Source organism: Liolophura sinensis, chromosome 2 (assembly GCF_032854445.1).
Source record: "Liolophura sinensis isolate JHLJ2023 chromosome 2, CUHK_Ljap_v2, whole genome shotgun sequence".
In the NCBI taxonomy this organism is placed as follows: Eukaryota; Metazoa; Mollusca; class Polyplacophora; order Chitonida; family Chitonidae; genus Liolophura; species Liolophura sinensis.
The window spans coordinates 22,272,267-22,288,563 of NC_088296.1; the positions used below are offsets into that span (position 1 = coordinate 22,272,267).

At 40.2% G+C, this 16,297-nt stretch overlaps 1 protein-coding gene across 4 annotated transcripts in view; it reads left to right on the forward strand.

Annotated features, from left to right (window-relative positions):
• LOC135462786 (paired amphipathic helix protein Sin3b-like) overlaps nucleotides 1–16,297 on the forward strand; it is a 35,165-nt gene that overhangs the window by 12,294 nt on the left and 6,574 nt on the right. For 2 of the 4 annotated variants that reach the window (XM_064740042.1, XM_064740041.1), the window contains exons 6-22: nucleotides 136–394; nucleotides 977–1,207; nucleotides 1,811–1,897; nucleotides 2,645–2,788; nucleotides 6,658–6,810; nucleotides 7,203–7,283; nucleotides 7,958–8,076; nucleotides 8,455–8,585; nucleotides 8,965–9,062; nucleotides 9,498–9,614; nucleotides 10,121–10,278; nucleotides 10,431–10,511; nucleotides 11,256–11,439; nucleotides 12,611–12,743; nucleotides 13,651–13,764; nucleotides 14,442–14,638; nucleotides 15,189–15,372. In XM_064740042.1, the coding sequence (XP_064596112.1) occupies nucleotides 136–394; nucleotides 977–1,207; nucleotides 1,811–1,897; nucleotides 2,645–2,788; nucleotides 6,658–6,810; nucleotides 7,203–7,283; nucleotides 7,958–8,076; nucleotides 8,455–8,585; nucleotides 8,965–9,062; nucleotides 9,498–9,614; nucleotides 10,121–10,278; nucleotides 10,431–10,511; nucleotides 11,256–11,439; nucleotides 12,611–12,743; nucleotides 13,651–13,764; nucleotides 14,442–14,638; nucleotides 15,189–15,372 (2,471 nt within the window). The remainder of the gene's footprint in view (nucleotides 1–135; nucleotides 395–976; nucleotides 1,208–1,810; nucleotides 1,898–2,644; nucleotides 2,789–6,657; nucleotides 6,811–7,202; nucleotides 7,284–7,957; nucleotides 8,077–8,454; nucleotides 8,586–8,964; nucleotides 9,063–9,497; nucleotides 9,615–10,120; nucleotides 10,279–10,430; nucleotides 10,512–11,255; nucleotides 11,440–12,610; nucleotides 12,744–13,650; nucleotides 13,765–14,441; nucleotides 14,639–15,188; nucleotides 15,373–16,297) is intronic. The other 2 variants (XM_064740043.1, XM_064740046.1) reach the window with 2 other exon arrangements.

Sequence of the window (16,297 nt, forward strand, 5' to 3'; positions counted from 1 at the left end):
GATTTCAATAAGGTTTCGTTTACAGTCTTTTGAAACTTGCCTTCTGGGTTGATCAATATAGTCTGGAACTTGGTCACAGTCGGATAAAAAAAAATAGTTTCATGAAAAGTGAAATATCCTTCCTGTTCCTTTCAGAATCGATACCCCAGGGGTGATTAACCGAGTGTCCAACCTGTTCAAGGGTCATCCCGACCTGATCGTGGGGTTTAACACCTTCCTGCCCCCGGGGTACAAGATTGAGGTGCAGGCTAACGACCAGATCAGCGTGCATCAGCCTGGTCAGCAGATCATGTCCATCCAGGCCATCGCAGCTGCAAGTGCAGCCAATGCAGCTGCTGCTGCAGCTCAGACCGCAGCTGCTAATGCACCTCCTGTCGTCACAGCTACAGTATCGGTAAGTCTTGTGTACTTTGGATACCAGCTTGAAATTCATAAATCAAACTATGTTCAGTATTAATACACCTGATGATTTATGTTTGAGTTGACTACTGAAAAAGTCCTCAAAGTGATGGGTCGTGGTTCCATTTACTCACCACTTAATTAAAATGTTCTTGTAAAGTTTTGAAGATTTATGCAGAGAGAATTTATATTGTCTAAACTGGAAAACTAGACTCATTTATGTCCCATGACCAAGCTAGCCAAAGCGTCATCTTCATGTTGTGTAAGGGAGGATAACTCACTGGAATCATTTAGTTGCCCATATGACTTGAGTTATCTTCCCTTACACAACATGCAGATGGTGTTATGCCTATTTTGATCATGTGTCTTGACTATGTTTTTTGCAATGAAACATTTCTTGAAGAATAGTGTCCATCATTTGTGAGTTTTATGCAGATTGGGAGACTTTCATCTTTACAATGAACTGTTGTACTTGAAATTGTAACGACATTTAGGACCTGCCTCATATTTGGAATAAACGAAAATTTCTAAATTATAATTTTAACAAGTTTAGTTTTGTTTTTCTTGTTCATGACAGAAAACCAGTCACATTCTGACAGCAGCACAGCAGAGTTTATCATCTGTCAACCCGACAACAACAACAACAACAACAGCGTCTCATCATGCATACCATCAAGCTCCACGGCCAGCCAATCCAGAACCTGTTGTCCCAACTTCGCCCTCTCACCATGGCAACAGCCAATCGCATCAGCAGGCTAGCCAGCCAGTGGAATTCAACCATGCCATTAATTATGTAAACAAGATAAAGGTACAGAGTTTTATTTGATACATTCTTGAGTACAACGTAAAACACCATCCAGATAAATAAATAAATATATACTTGACACATTGTCAGGGTTATCTTTCGAGGCACATGGTTCCCAAACAGAGGGTAAGGTAAAAAGGGCTCTGAAATTGAAGTAAGAAATTAGTTTTATTCTTTAACTTATACAGATTTAGTTTTTCAGAATTTCAAGTTTTGATAAAAAGAGAAAAATTGTGTAAGTGTAAAGCCCAGAAACTCAAATTTAGATTGGTTCTTTATGATATTGTAGGAGTGATAACAGTGGAAAAATGTAAAAATAATTGAATTAAGCTTGAAATTTTTAGCCAGTTTGGAGAAATCAGCCTTTGAAATGCATTGCTTTGTTGTTTCTAAAACTTTCAACTCCTTGCATTTTGTAAATATTTCCGCACATTTTGAGAAAATGATTCTGTCTTCTTAGAATACTGTGAAAGTGAACGTTTTATGTCAAAAGAAGAATTTTTTTTTACAGCATATAATGTACTTTAGAAGTAGCATTTACATGTTAACAATTTTATGAAAACCAGATAATTGTGATCTTACCTCTGGCACTGTTTTCTCCACTAGAACCGGTTCCAGGGTCAACCTGAGATCTACAAATCGTTCCTAGAGATCCTGCACACTTACCAGAAGGAACAGCGTAACCTGAAGGAAGTAAGATGCAATTCCCATGGGCCAAGCTCATAAAGCCATTTTTTGACTTGTGGCAAAATTTAAAATCTCTTTGAGGCCTCCGTGGCTCAGTTGGTTATGGCGCTAGCACAGCGTAATGACCAAGGAGCCTTTCAACAATGCGGTCGTTGTGAGTTCAAGTCCAGCTGATGCTGGCTTCCCCTCCGGCCGTACGTGGGAAGGTTTGGCAGCAACCTGCGGATTGTCTGGCAGCAACCTGTGGATGGTCGTGGGTTTCGTCTGGGCTGTGCCTGGTTTCCTCCTACCATAAAGCTAGCCACCGCTGTATAAGTGAAATATACTTGAGTACGGCGTAAAACATCAATCAAATAGATAAAATCTCTTCTTAGTGCTTAGTTCTTGATTACTGTACTGAAAGCTGAAATGTTGACACATTTCTCTTCAGTGAAAATCTTACGATTGTAAAATTTCAATTTCTATGGCCTGAACAGTCTCTGAAAATAGTATTCAAGATTTTAACCTGGGTTTGGGGATTTGACCCATTTTATAATGAAATACTTTGCACATGTTCTGATGGAAAACTTAACATTTGTTCTAAAGAAATACTCTGTTTGTTCTAAAGAAATACTATGCATTTGTTCAGATGAAGTACATGTAGAAGGTCTTCATTTTTTGGTACAGTTGAAGAAAGAGAAAAAAAAGACTGATAGTGACGAGTGGTCTTTAAAGAACTCTGTCCTGTAACATGCATGTTGTTGTTGTTTCCAGGGTCTGCTCCCATCATGCAACAAACCATTAACCGAGGCCCAAGTCTATGCCCAAGTGGCCCATCTATTCCAGAACCAAGAAGATCTGCTTGCCGAGTTTGGGCAGTTTTTGCCAGACGCTAATGGGTCTTCTGCTTACATCTATGTGAGTACATGTTACAGCTAAAGTCACTGTAAGCTGGAAAATAGGTGACTGACAATTTTGAAAGAACACCCCCTTTGAAGAAAGTGGTAGGATCCACACTGTCCATGTTGTGTGATAGAGGACAAATGTTCTATCATCCAAGTAACCTTGGTACGTTGCAGTCTAACATGGACAGCATGGGTCCTACAACTTTCTTCATGCTGAAAGAAGTGTTTTCAGAAAAATGCCTGACTCCTATTTCCGAGTGTGCACTCATCTGACAAGCTCAGTGTTCAAGACGTAATTTATGAATGCGTGGGTAAACAGAATCAAGGTTGATTTTTTTCAGACAAAAGTTGGGAGATGGAACTTCGCAGTTTTGCTAGCCCATTCACTGATTCTTATTGTTTAATTCATGTAAATTATAAACGGTTGACTTGCTTTGTAAATAGGCAACTTTTAAACTAAATGGCTGACTAAATATGTTTATTTAACGAAAATGTTTATTTAGCGAAGAAAATGATGTTTCACAAAGTGCTGCAGGGCTTATCAAGAATTTCCAAAGATTTTCTTCAGTCTAGACTTAAAAATATAGCTCTCACGATAAGCCTGATAATGTCTTTAAAATACACCCGATATTGCTAGGCAAGAAGCTTTGATTCTGTTTTCTGCTTTAGAGCTTTATGTTTCACACTCGATGTTTTAACTTGTTGACAGTGTTGTAAATTGGTGACAGAATAAGGGACAATAAAAGCATGTATTTGTGACAGTTATGTTGACAGTAGGATGCCTTGTTGACCATGTTTTGGTGATGTGTTGTCTTATTGTGTGGCTGTGTTTAAAGTTGTGCTTAATGCTGTACCCCACACATTAAGTCATTTTGACAGCTTGGTACTGTGGTGACAGGGTTTTGGTTATGCCTCATACATTACACCATTTTGACAGCTTGATACTGTGGTGACAGGATTTTGGTTATGTCTCCCACATTACACCATTTTGACAGCTTGATACTGTGGTGACAGGATTTTGGTTATGCCTCACACATTACACCATTTTGACAGCTTGATACTGTGGTGACAGGATTTTGGTTGTGCCTCACACATTAAACCATTTTGACAGCTTGGCACTGTGCTGACAGGGTTTTGGTTATGTCTCACACCTTACACCATTTTGACAGCTTGGTACTGTGGTGACAGGATTTTGGTTATGCCTCACACATTACACCATTTTGACAGCTTGTTACTGTGGTGACAGGATTTTGGTTATGCCTCACACATTAAATCATTTTGATAGCTTGGTGGTGACAGGATTTTGGTCATGCCTCACACATTAAACCATTTTGACAGCTTGGTACTGTGGTGACAGGATTTTGGTTATGCCTCACACCTTACACCATATTGACAGCTTGTTACTGTGGTGACAGGATTTTGGTTATGCCTCACACATTACACCATTTTGACAGCTTGGCACTGTGCTGACAGGGTTTTGGTTATACCTCACACATTACACCATTTTGACAGCTTGGCACTGTGCTGACAGGGTTTTGGTTATGCCTCACACATTACACCATTTTGACAGCTTGGTACTGTGGTGACAGGATTTTGATTATGCCTCACACATTAAGTCATTTTGACAGCTTGGTACTGTGCTGACAGGGTTTTGGGTATGCCTCACACATTACACCATTTTGACAGCTTGGTACTGTGGTGACAGGATTTTGGTTATGCCTCACACATTACACCATTTTGACAGCTTGGCACTGTGCTGACAGGGTTTTGGTTATGCCTCACACATTACACCATTTTGACAGCTTGGTACTGTAGTGACAGGATTTTGGTTATGCCTCACACATTACACCATTTTGACAGCTTGGTACTGTGGTGACAGGGTTTTGGTTATGCCTCACACATTACACCATTTTGACAGCTTGGTACTGTGGTGACAGGGTTTTGGTTATGCCTCACACATTACACCATTTTGACAGCTTGGCACTGTGCTGACAGGGTTTTGGTTATGCCTCATACATTACACCATTTTGACAGCTTGGCACTGTAGTGACAGGATTTTGGTTATGCCTCACACATTACACCATTTTGACAGCTTGGTACTGTGGTGACAGGGTTTTGGTTATGCCTCACACATTACACCATTTTGACAGCTTGGTACTGTGCTGACAGGGTTTTGGTTATGCCTCACACATTACTCCATTTTGACAGCTTGGTACTGTGATGACAGGATTTTGGTTATGCCTCACACATTACACCATTTTGACAGCTTGGCACTGTGGTGACAGGATTTTGGTTCTGCCTCCCACATTACACCATTTTGACAGCTTGGTACTGTGGTGACAGGGTTTTGGTTATGCCTCACACATTACACCATTTTGACAGCTTGGCACTGTGGTGACAGGATTTTGGTTCTGCCTCCCACATTACACCATTTTGACAGCTTGGTACTGTGGTGACAGGGTTTTGGTTATGCCTCACACATTACACCATTTTGACAGCTTGGTACTGTGGTGACAGGATTTTGGTTATGCCTCACACATTACTCCATTTTGACAGCTTGGTACTGTGATGACAGGGTTTTGGTTATGCCTCACACATTACACCATTTTGACAGCTTGATACTGTGGTGACAGGATTTTGGTTATGCCTCACACATTACTCCATTTTGACAGCTTGGTACTGTGATGACAGGATTTTGGTTATGCCTCATACATTACACCATTTTGACAGCTTGATACTGTGGTGACAGGATTTTGTTTATGTCTCACACCTTACTCCATTTTGACAGCTTGGTACTGTGATGACAGGATTTTGGTTATGCCTCATACATTACACCATTTTGACAGCTTGGTACTGTGGTGACAGGGTTTTGGTTATGCCTCATACATTACACCATTTTGACAGCTTGATACTGTGGTGACAGGATTTTGGTTGTGCCTCACACATTAAACCATTTTGACAGCTTGGCACTGTGCTGACAGGGTTTTGGTTATGCCTCACACCTTACACCATTTTGACAGCTTGGTACTGTGGTGACAGGATTTTGATTGTTCCTCATACATTACTCCATTTTGACAGGTCCAGTCGTGTTCACGGAATAAAGGAAAAGTTTCTGTTTGCAACAGTAAAATGCCTGATTGGCAGCAATGTGCTTCATTGTGCATCCCTGTTGTGCCGTGTTGACAAATTTGTGGCTGTTAAACAAGTTTTTGTTAGTGTGTTTATGTCGGTCATATCAACATTTGGGTTTGAATGAGGATATTACTGCTTTAGTGGCAGTAAGGAGATCGTGCTTCATCAGATGTTGTGCCGTGTTGCCAGTGTTCTGCCTTGTTGGCAGTATTATATTTGTGCTAGATGTGTTGTGTGCTGTTGACAGTATTGCATGTATTGTTGTGCTGGTTGCGTTGTGCTCTGTTGACAGTGTTGTGGCTTGTTTGAGAGTATGTGGACCATGTTTTGGCCTGTTGACAGAATTACACGTATGCTGATAGTATTACATGTATGATTGTGCTTGATGCACTGTGCCCTGCTGACAGTGTTGTGCCGTGTTGACATTGTTGTGCCCTGCTGACAGTGTTGTGCCGTGTTGACATTGTTGTGCCCTGCTGACAGTGTTGTGCCCTGCTGACAGTATTACATGTATGATTGTGCTTGATGCACTGCGCCCTGCTGACAGTGTTGTGTCGTGTTGACATTGTTGTACCCTGCCGACAGTGTTGTCGTGTCGACATTGTTGTGCCCTGCCGACAGTGTTGTCGTGTTGACATTGTTGTGCCCTGCTGACAGTATTACATGTATGATTGTGCTTGATATGCTGTGCCCTACTGACAGTGTTGTGCCCTGCTGACAGTGTTGTGCCTTGTCACCTATGCTTCACAGAATGGTATACTGTCCTTGCAGACGGATTCCCAGCTGGGGATGAGGAATGACCACTCGTCCACGGTCAAGAAGGCTGGATTCCACAACAAGAACCCATCCAAGAGCTGTGGTCAGTTGAAAAGACCATCAGGTGGCCAACCCCCTCCTTCCAAGGTTAGTACGTGGACTTAATCCTTTTCTGTTTTTCTGATGTCATTTCCCTTCCTTGCAAAGTTCTACCTCCCTATAAACAAGAATAGGCTGTAGACAATGAGTTAGTGTGTAAAATTCCAGCTTGTGATCGTTTGGTTTTATTTGCTTGGTTGGCAAAGTGTTAAAAGCTCTGGTAATTCCCACAGACCCTGTGGTTAGTCTTCATTCATGACTCTAATACAAGTTATTTAACAAGTAATTCAGTTTTGTGGATGAAATGCTTGTTCAGAGTTGGCTCACATTTACCAAGCCGACATGTTAGTGTCTTTAGGGCAAAATGGCTTTTCTGGCTAAGGTGGTTTATGATGTCGGAATTTTTGTTTTGTAACGAACATGTACTTCTAATGTTACAGAAACTGAAGATGTTGAAAGATGTGTCACTGGCCGAAGCTGGGAAGTATGGAACGCTGAATGAGTTTGCATTTTTTGACAAGGTGAGATCAAGCTTTATGCATTTGTTTATGGGTGCTTTCAGAAGTTGCAACTGTAGATTTTGACATGGCTGCGCCTTGGGACTTTTCGAACAGCTGGTGACTTGTCAGACTCATTCCATGGGAAATACAATAAACTGTTTTCCTAACTTCTTTTCTATTGGATCTAGTTAAATTGTACTGGCCCCAGTAGGCCTTGCATTCTAGATTCCCATATACTCTGATTCTTTAACCTTTGCAACCAGTATTTTGAAACATTCTGAGAGAATTATGCGGCGTAACGAAATAATTTGGAGTTTTATGATACTTGCATCTTTAATTACTCAAACAAACCATTTTTAGCATCATTTTCATAATAATTGTATGTATAAATTCCGCTGAAGAAAATGCTTTACTGGTTGAAAAGTTTGAAGAATTACAGTAATTGAAAGCAGGTAGTTTTAACGAATGAGCCATTCTGCACCTGCTATAGCCTTTTGTCCTAAAGGTGAAATATAAATACAGTGTTAAGCACCAGTCAATCAAACCGCAAGTCTAATGATTTGTTGGGAATGGGTGAGATTCAAGAGCAGGTGTGAACATGTGTCATTTGCACCGGAGAATGCATTGCACTACGATGTACTACATACGTGCTATGGGTTACCTTGTCAAATCGTGTAACTCTTCTGCTTGTGAAGGTTCGGAAGGCGTTGCGCCACCAAGAGGTGTACGAGAACTTTCTGCGATGCCTGGTGTTGTTTAATCAGGAAGTCATCTCACGAACAGAGCTCGTAGCTCTTATACAGAATTTCCTCGGGTAAGGCAACTAGACCAGTCGGACTGAAACTGTCAAGAGGTTAATATTGGATGAAAGGGGAGACAACTCTGTTTCTCAGATATTTTGTAGGAATGTGAAATGTATGAGTTAAGAATGATTTCTGTTGAATATTGAAGTGAAAGATAAAGACTTGTCATCTTGAAAAAAAAACGTTATCCTGTTTGTAGTATTCTGAGTAAAAAAAAAATTGATGAGAGAAAAATGTACTGTTTCCTGTGAAATTGGTGAGAGAAGTATTAGTGTGTGAAGTGTTGTGATATTTTTCTCATCTCTAGCTGTATCAAGGAAGAAAGTGCATTCGGTGTGGAAGTGTCAGTCATCTTATACATGTGTGAACTTATCTTCCAATTTTTTCAGGAAATTTCCCGAGCTGTATAAATGGTTCAAGGACTTCCTTGGTTACAAGGAATCTGGTGGCCATGTTGAAGCCATTCCTTCAAATGTGGCCAATAAGGAAAGGATTGGTGGAGATCTGGCCATGGAAATTGGTGAGTTTACCTGTACACCTGGGCACATCACTGCTTTATATAGGAAACCACAGTGTAAGATGAGCTGGCCAAATACTGTGACTGTGTGGGGCATTATGCCTGGTAGCTTTCACAGGGTATTTGAGTGAGGCAGCATGGTGGCTGTATTGGTATTGAACCCAGTCTGTTACAAAAATAATATTTAAAGTGAAAGTGGTCAAATATTATAGGATCAGTGAAACTAAAAGTTAGTTGTCTTTGAAGGTTGTTCACTTTTTCTTTTTTTTTTTGGAGAGGCGGTGGGGGGCGGGGGTGGGGGGCTTTTCTTATAAAACCTATCTTTTTGAATTTGAAGACAGTTCTTTGTTCATTAGGTCATAGTTCATGGTTTTCATTTCAGATTTTGCCACGTGTAAACGGTATGGGGCCAGTTACAGAGCTCTGCCCAAGTCCTACCCCTCACCAAAGTGCTCTGGGAGAACTCCTCTTTGTAAAGAGGTAAGGAAAGGCTACTTTATATGCAAATTTTCATCAGTGAGGCAGTTTATTTTACTGTCACTATTTTTTTAGTTGTCCTTTGATGTATCTGTTTCAATTTTATATGCCCAGGGAAGAGTCAGGACTCCTTCCTCAACTTAAATTACCATTGAAATATTTCAAGAGGTAAAGCAGCTACATTGCGTATGTGGCATTTTTTCTTATTTTAAACAATGTGATATCTTCTTCAGAAGATTTTAAACAGTCCATTAAAGACATTTAACGTTATACCTTGTTTTGATGGAGGAACCTTTTGGATATGAAGTTAGATTACTTTTTGACTGACTGTTATCTAAGTGGAGGCTATGTCTGATTCGCTGAACATAATGCAGTCTGTTGAATGAAGTATCACCAGTCAGATAAAATAACCAAATTATGGTTGATTTTGATTCCCAGGTTCTTAATGACACATGGGTTTCTTTTCCTTCGTGGTCAGAAGATTCAACGTTTGTGACTTCACGAAAGACACAGTATGAAGAACACATTTACAGGTGTGAGGATGAAAGGTTTGAGGTAAGGTTTGAACTCTGTGCGGAACTGCAGCCTCATTCTCCTAGAATAGTTCGTGCACTTAGTCTCTAGCCAATGGGCCTTGAATAGTTGCCACAAAAAAGGGGCAGCATTTTTGAAAGTCGCCAATAAAAAATTTACAATTTTACTGCAGCTTACCCCAATTCCTCAACCTTTTCGCATGTGAAAAAGCAACTTTCAGTGGAGTTCATGCACATTTTTGATTTGATTTTGGAGACAAAGCTACATTGTTTGGGTTGGCTGATTTCAGGGCCTCACAGAAAATATAATTTTATCAGTCTACAGTGAACAATGCCTTCAGGTCATGCTTGAGTTAACATCTTTTCAAATGTGCGAATAGGTTGAAGAATTACAGTACTTACAAAAACTGCAGCTTCATCAGGATTATTGTCCCATTAATTTATTAAAGTGTAAGAAATGTACAGGTAAATTCAATTTGGGTGCATCATCCTTATCAGTCATTATCATGACTTTTCTCTTCATTCCAGCTGGATGTTGTCATAGAAACGAATTTAGCAGCTATTCGTGTGTTGGAGGCCGTGCAAAAGAAGCTTGGGCGAATGACGTCCGAGGAAGCGGCCAAATTCCGTCTGGACAACTCGTTAGGAGGTTACTCAGAAGTGCTACATCGTAAGGCAATACAGAGGTGAGACGGCAGGGGAAAAGCTCGCTGAAGAGAAACGCGTGTCAACTACATTAATACAGCTGTTTCTTTTTCCTTCACCCATGATCAATCAATTCCGTTTTCATTCCTTTGAAAAAGAGCTGATCTTAACACTACTTGTTTCTTTCCTTCAGGATATATGGCGATAAGGCTCCAGATATTATTGATGGCCTGAAGAAGAACCCAGTGGTAGCTGTTCCTCTGGTATTACGAAGGTGAGTTATCTCCCCTAGATTGCTCTTCATTGGTTGAGGAAGGATTTGCACTTTTTCCTTCTTCCAATATACCTTATTAGAGTTTTCATTACGAACTGGGACCCACAAAACTTTAACGGTCAATCCGCATTGCGCTAACCCAACCTATTGTCAAAATTTGATTTGTGAACTTTTGTGGTAATTGCCCTAGTGCACAGAATGTATTGTACAGTGCTACACAGTAACAAACGTGAGCAATAGCCCGGCATTCTGTGCAGTTGTTTCTATATATTTTTCCTAGGTTTTTAACGAGAATTTGTACCAGAGCCAAGTTTAAAATCGTACAATACGTAATAAATTTTGCAGAATTCCATATATTATTGTAATTTTAATCGTGAGTGAAAGCATTTCTCATACTTTTTTTTACCTACATGTACTGTAAATTTTCAACCTTTTCAACCGCTAAAGCACTTTTTTGAGTGGAATTTATGCATACAGTTGTTAAGAAAATGACACTAAACATGATTTGGTTGTGTCACTTGAGATGCAAGCTTCGTGAAAAGCTTCATGAAACTGTGCAAATTATTTTCTCCATACTTCACAGTTTTTTCAGAATGTTTCCAGATATTGGTGGTAGAGGTGATTGAAAAGGTTGAAGAACAGTTATTTGATAAATCCTTGCTCAGAAATTTGTTTCCCACATCAGTCCATGATCATTCTGATATCTAGAAGTTTATCCTTTTATCCTTACGTGGCAAATTGCAGGTTAAAAGCTAAAGAAGATGAATGGCGAGAAGCGCAGCGTGGTTTTAATAAAATCTGGAGAGAACAAAATGAAAAATACTACCTGAAATCATTGGACCACCAAGGGATTAACTTCAAACAGAATGACATCAAAGCAATACGTTCCAAGGCCCTGCTTAATGAGATCGAAACCGTTTTTGATGAGGTAAAATGTTCAAAGCCTAAATGCACTGTGAGGACAAACTTGCTGGAATTATTTTTACTTATAAATGTGAAATAATTCTGGCCTCGCGCAATGGGCCAGCATGTGTCTTATTGTTGATGAGTGAGCCTCCTGTGACCTGTAGAGTGGGACTATTAATAGGTAACTGTAAAGATTTCTGTACACTTACAACTCTGCCCTTCTGCTCTTTATTCTGCGTCCCTCTCACACAGGAGCAGACTTCTAGTTGTGTTAGAAAAATTAAACACTTCTTTTTTTATTGTTTCTTCTCACCCTTTGGTCAGGATTTTTCCAGGTGGCCACTGTCTTGTTAAGGTAACACTTTAAGGTAACGCAGTAATGCTGTTAAATACCAATTAAACATACGTAAAGGTATTTGGTGAGCACAAACGTCTGTGACAAGTAAATGTACTTGTCCTCATTACACTCAAAGTAACAAGATCGAGCATTTGTGACCTGTGTCGTAATTAACGGCTGAACAAGTCACTGGCGTATGGATGACTACTTGTTGATTCTATTTATTTATTTTATTTATTTGATTGGTGTTTTACACCGTACTCAAGAATATTTTCACTTATGCCACGGCAGCCTATCATTATGGTGGGTGGAATTCGGGCAGAGCCCGGGGGAAACCCACGACCACCCGCAGGTTGCGGAGAGACCTTCCCTCGTACAGCCGGAGAGGAAGTCAGCATGAGCTGGACTTGAGCTCACACCGACCGCATTGGTGAGAGACTCCTGGGTCATTACGCTGCTTTGATTCTAAGATTACCAAATTTTCGTTAAAATCTATCAGTAAACTTTTTTATAAACTTACTGAGAGTCAGACAAATAAGTGTCAAAAAAAGGTATCCCGGGGGCCAAATTCTAATTCGGACACTTTTTTTTGTAGACTCGTGTGGGCTAAAATATTTACAGATATTAAGAAACAAGCATTTGAATTTGATGCCTTGTATACCAAATTCTGTTGTCAAAATGACTTTGTACAGTCAGTACAAATAAACGTAAGGAATAAAATAAAAGTTAAATATAGCAGGAAAAAATTTCTCGTAATTGTTTCTTTCTTGTTTTTCGGTTAGGGTATTTGGGCTGCCTTATATGGTATCAAAATATCCTTGTATTAGATCCTTACCTCTATGTGTCTATCCACCAGAAGCAGGAGCAGATCCAGGAAGGGAGCGGACCAGAGGCTGCCAGCGGCCCTCATCTCAACTTTGTGTACAAGGACAGGGCTTTACTTGAGGATGCGGCCGGTCTTATCATCCACCACATGAAACGACAAACGGGTGAGTGCACTGTGTGTTTGGGAGCTTATGACTGTATGGTGTGAAGCTGGTGAAGTACTTGGTAATGTGCACACACCAGGGAGTGGCTCAGTCATGTTCAACCCTCCCCTCAAATATAATGACCGGCCCGGAGAGCGTCACAGAGCACAGAGCCACAACTAAGACCTTAAAAGAGGAAGTTGTAACTTCCTCACTTGGCGGTCAGCATGAAGAGGGTAGTACAACGACCGTATCAGTACAATGGCTCGGGTGGGGCGGCTTACTTACCTGCGGTGAGTTGTCTCAGTGAAGCAGCACTAGATAAAAGAGTGGTGGAAATCCGCCCTGCGACAAGGAGGCACATTACATACACCCTAAGGATTCCTTTGTCGTCATATGACTGAAAAATTGTTGAGTACAACGTTAAACCCCAAGCACTCACTCACTCACTCACTCACTCAAATATGATGTCAAGACACCTACAGTAAAATCCAGATTTTTGTGCTAACATGTAATGTTTTTTCCCCTGTGTTATTTAGAAGCGCTGAAGTGGAGTGAAGTATACTGTCAGGTACAGATCCTTCCATCTAGTGCTTCAGTGAAAGCAAAGGATAAGTTTTTTTAGGTCCGTCAGTCTCTTGTGCTTTGTCTGAGGACACAGGCTCAAATCCTGCTCTTGCCAGTTTTGTTGCAGCAATCTTTTAGGAGGCGAGCTGTCTGTTTAAAGGGTTGGAGTTTACTCCATCCCGTATGGTTCGCTCCATTTCTAAACATGATGGTCGCTATTGAATAAGTGCAATATTCTTGAATATTAAAAACAAAATTAAAATAAATAAACCTAAAACGTGACCACCTTGGTAAAAGTCGTGTTGACTACCGTGCCATATGAACAAACAAACCAACCAACCGCTGTGTTGTTTTCCTTTAGGTATCCACAAGGACGACAAACAGAAAATCAAGCAGCTGCTTTATCAGTTCATTCCAGACATGTTTTTCAGCCCGCGAGGGGAGCTCAGTGATGATGAGGGAGAAAAAGATGAAGGTATGTAAATAACATTCTATGTGTAAAGTTTAGATCTTCTTGAGGCTTTGTCATTGTTTTATCCCATCCTGTGTCCAGAGTTCAAGTGTGATTCTATGCTGTGTCCAGAACTCCAGTGTGATTCTATGCTGTGTCCAGAACTCCAGTGTGATTCTATGCTGTGTCCAGAACTCCAGTGTGATTCTATGCTGTGTCCAGAACTCCAGTGTGATTCTATGCTGTGTCCAGAACTCCAGTATGATTCCATCCTGTGTCCAGAACTCCAGTGTGATTCCATCCTGTGTCCAGAACTCCAGTGTGATTCTATGCTGTGTCCAGAACTCCAGTGTGATTTGACATAAAATCAACAACTACATATAGGCAGAATACAGTGGGCTAGCTGTCCAAGATGTCCAGACTGCTGGTTTTGAGACCATTTTGTTTAAACAGGCTTTCAGATTTCTCATATCTCTCCCATGTTCAGTGCTGAAAAATGTTCAAAAAACACTTTTTGTTCTTTTTCATGATGGGTAACGGGCAAACCCTCTGCCCACCATAATACTTGTCACCAGTGGAGATGATCTTTAGTATGACGTAAAACACCTATTTAATGAATAAAAACGAGTACACTGTCTTCAGTTAGGGTTATATCTGTATGTAGAAGATATGTAATTCTGTTTCTTCGTTCTGGACCTCAGACATGGACATGACAGAAGCCGAGCAGACGGGGAAGTCATTTCCTTCAAGCCGAGAGGCAAAAGATAACAAGGACAATAATGAAAAAGAGGCCAAAGAGAAACAGACGAAAGAGGCGAGTCAGCAAAACGGAACAGCAACTGAGGAGGAGCAGACGAATGGGGCCAAGAGTCCTGAGGAGCCACCTATATCAGATGATGTAAGGGAGATAATAATGTTTGTGTCTGTCAGCAGTACTAACAGGGTACTTAAGGAGCGAGTTCAGATTCCGTGTGTCAAATAATGTTGGATCCAATAGAGAAAGAAGTTTTATATAGCAAGTCTCAGGAAATTAAGAGATTTATTTTCCTGTGTGAAGTAGTGAAATTAAGTTGATCCATGTTTTTCTTACATTTGGACAACTCCTCTTAATTCAAAAATTAGCATAATTCATAATTCAAAAATGTGTTTTCAGTTATGGTAAACTACTGTGAATTTCATTTAAAGTTATATTGCCAATTTTTGGCTAATTTCAAAGAAAACTGCTTTTCAGTTTGGCCCCATAAAGGTGAAGTAGTGATGATCTCTGTTCAAATGATCTCTCAATTGCAGCAGAAAATAAATGCGCCGCAGAAGTTCTGTTACTTCAGCAGATTATATTGATATTTAAATACCCCCGGGAAGTAGTAGAAGTTGTGAATACCTACTTCATCCACACATGCACCAGATTTAGTGAAATATAACCAAATTCATGATTCATGTAATTTCAGGATGATTATTACACAGTGTTTTTCGCCAACAACACGTGGTACCTGTTTTTCCGGCTGCACCAGATCCTGTGCGAGAGGCTACACAAGATTTCGTGCCATGCCCAGAAGCTGGTGGAGGAAGAGGCCTACTGTAAGAAGGAGAGGAAGGAATCCACGGCTATCGCTCTCAGGCTCAAGGCTCCTAGTAAGTCCTCCAGCAAAACAATGGGCAGGCTTTAACCACTCACATGGCCAGAGGGCTTTCTATCACGGGTTGCAGGTTCAATCCCGGCCTTGCACCGGAAATTTGTGTAGATTTTGATTATGATATAAGCAGTACACATGTACTTTAACCACCCAACCACTTAGACCACTACAACATTGTGCATATGACACGTGTATATATATATATATATATATATGTATGTATGTATGTATACATATACATATGTATACATATATATACATATATATATTATATATATATGTCTTTTACCACCACTACATTTTACAACTTTAATCTTTATTGTGATTTCCATTGTCTAGTTGACTGCTATAGCAGGTGGAGCTGGTGGCATTATCTGAGTTCCTTGTTAAAATATCTTTGTCAAACTAGCTTACTAACAAACTACTCATCGTTATTCTATGGTGTACACTGTAAAGATTCATCAAAATAACATGAACTGCCCTGTTTTGAGCATAGTAATGCTTCTGCCACGGTCAGTATTGTAAGTATAGCAGAAATTTCATTGCAGTTTCACGGGATTTGTAATCGAGTGATTCAAAAGTAGTCTATATTCTTGAGCACAAGTTGTCTGTGTGATGACCATTTTGGTCAAATTCTTTTTAACAACATTTTAATGGAGAGCACATTTGTTTCATTAATTTTTTTTTTTTTGTCATTTAGTTTTGTTTAAGATAGTTTACATTCATATTCGTGTCGTCCCACAGCATGTTGGCGGATTTGGCCCAGCGGTTGATTGGCTGTGATGAATGACTTGTCAGGAGTGTTTTTGATTGGCTGTGATGAATGCATTGTCAGGAGTGTTTTTGATTGGCTGCGATGATTGCCTTGTCAGGAGTGTTTTTGATTGGCTGTGATGAATGCCTTGTCAGGAGTGTTTTTGATT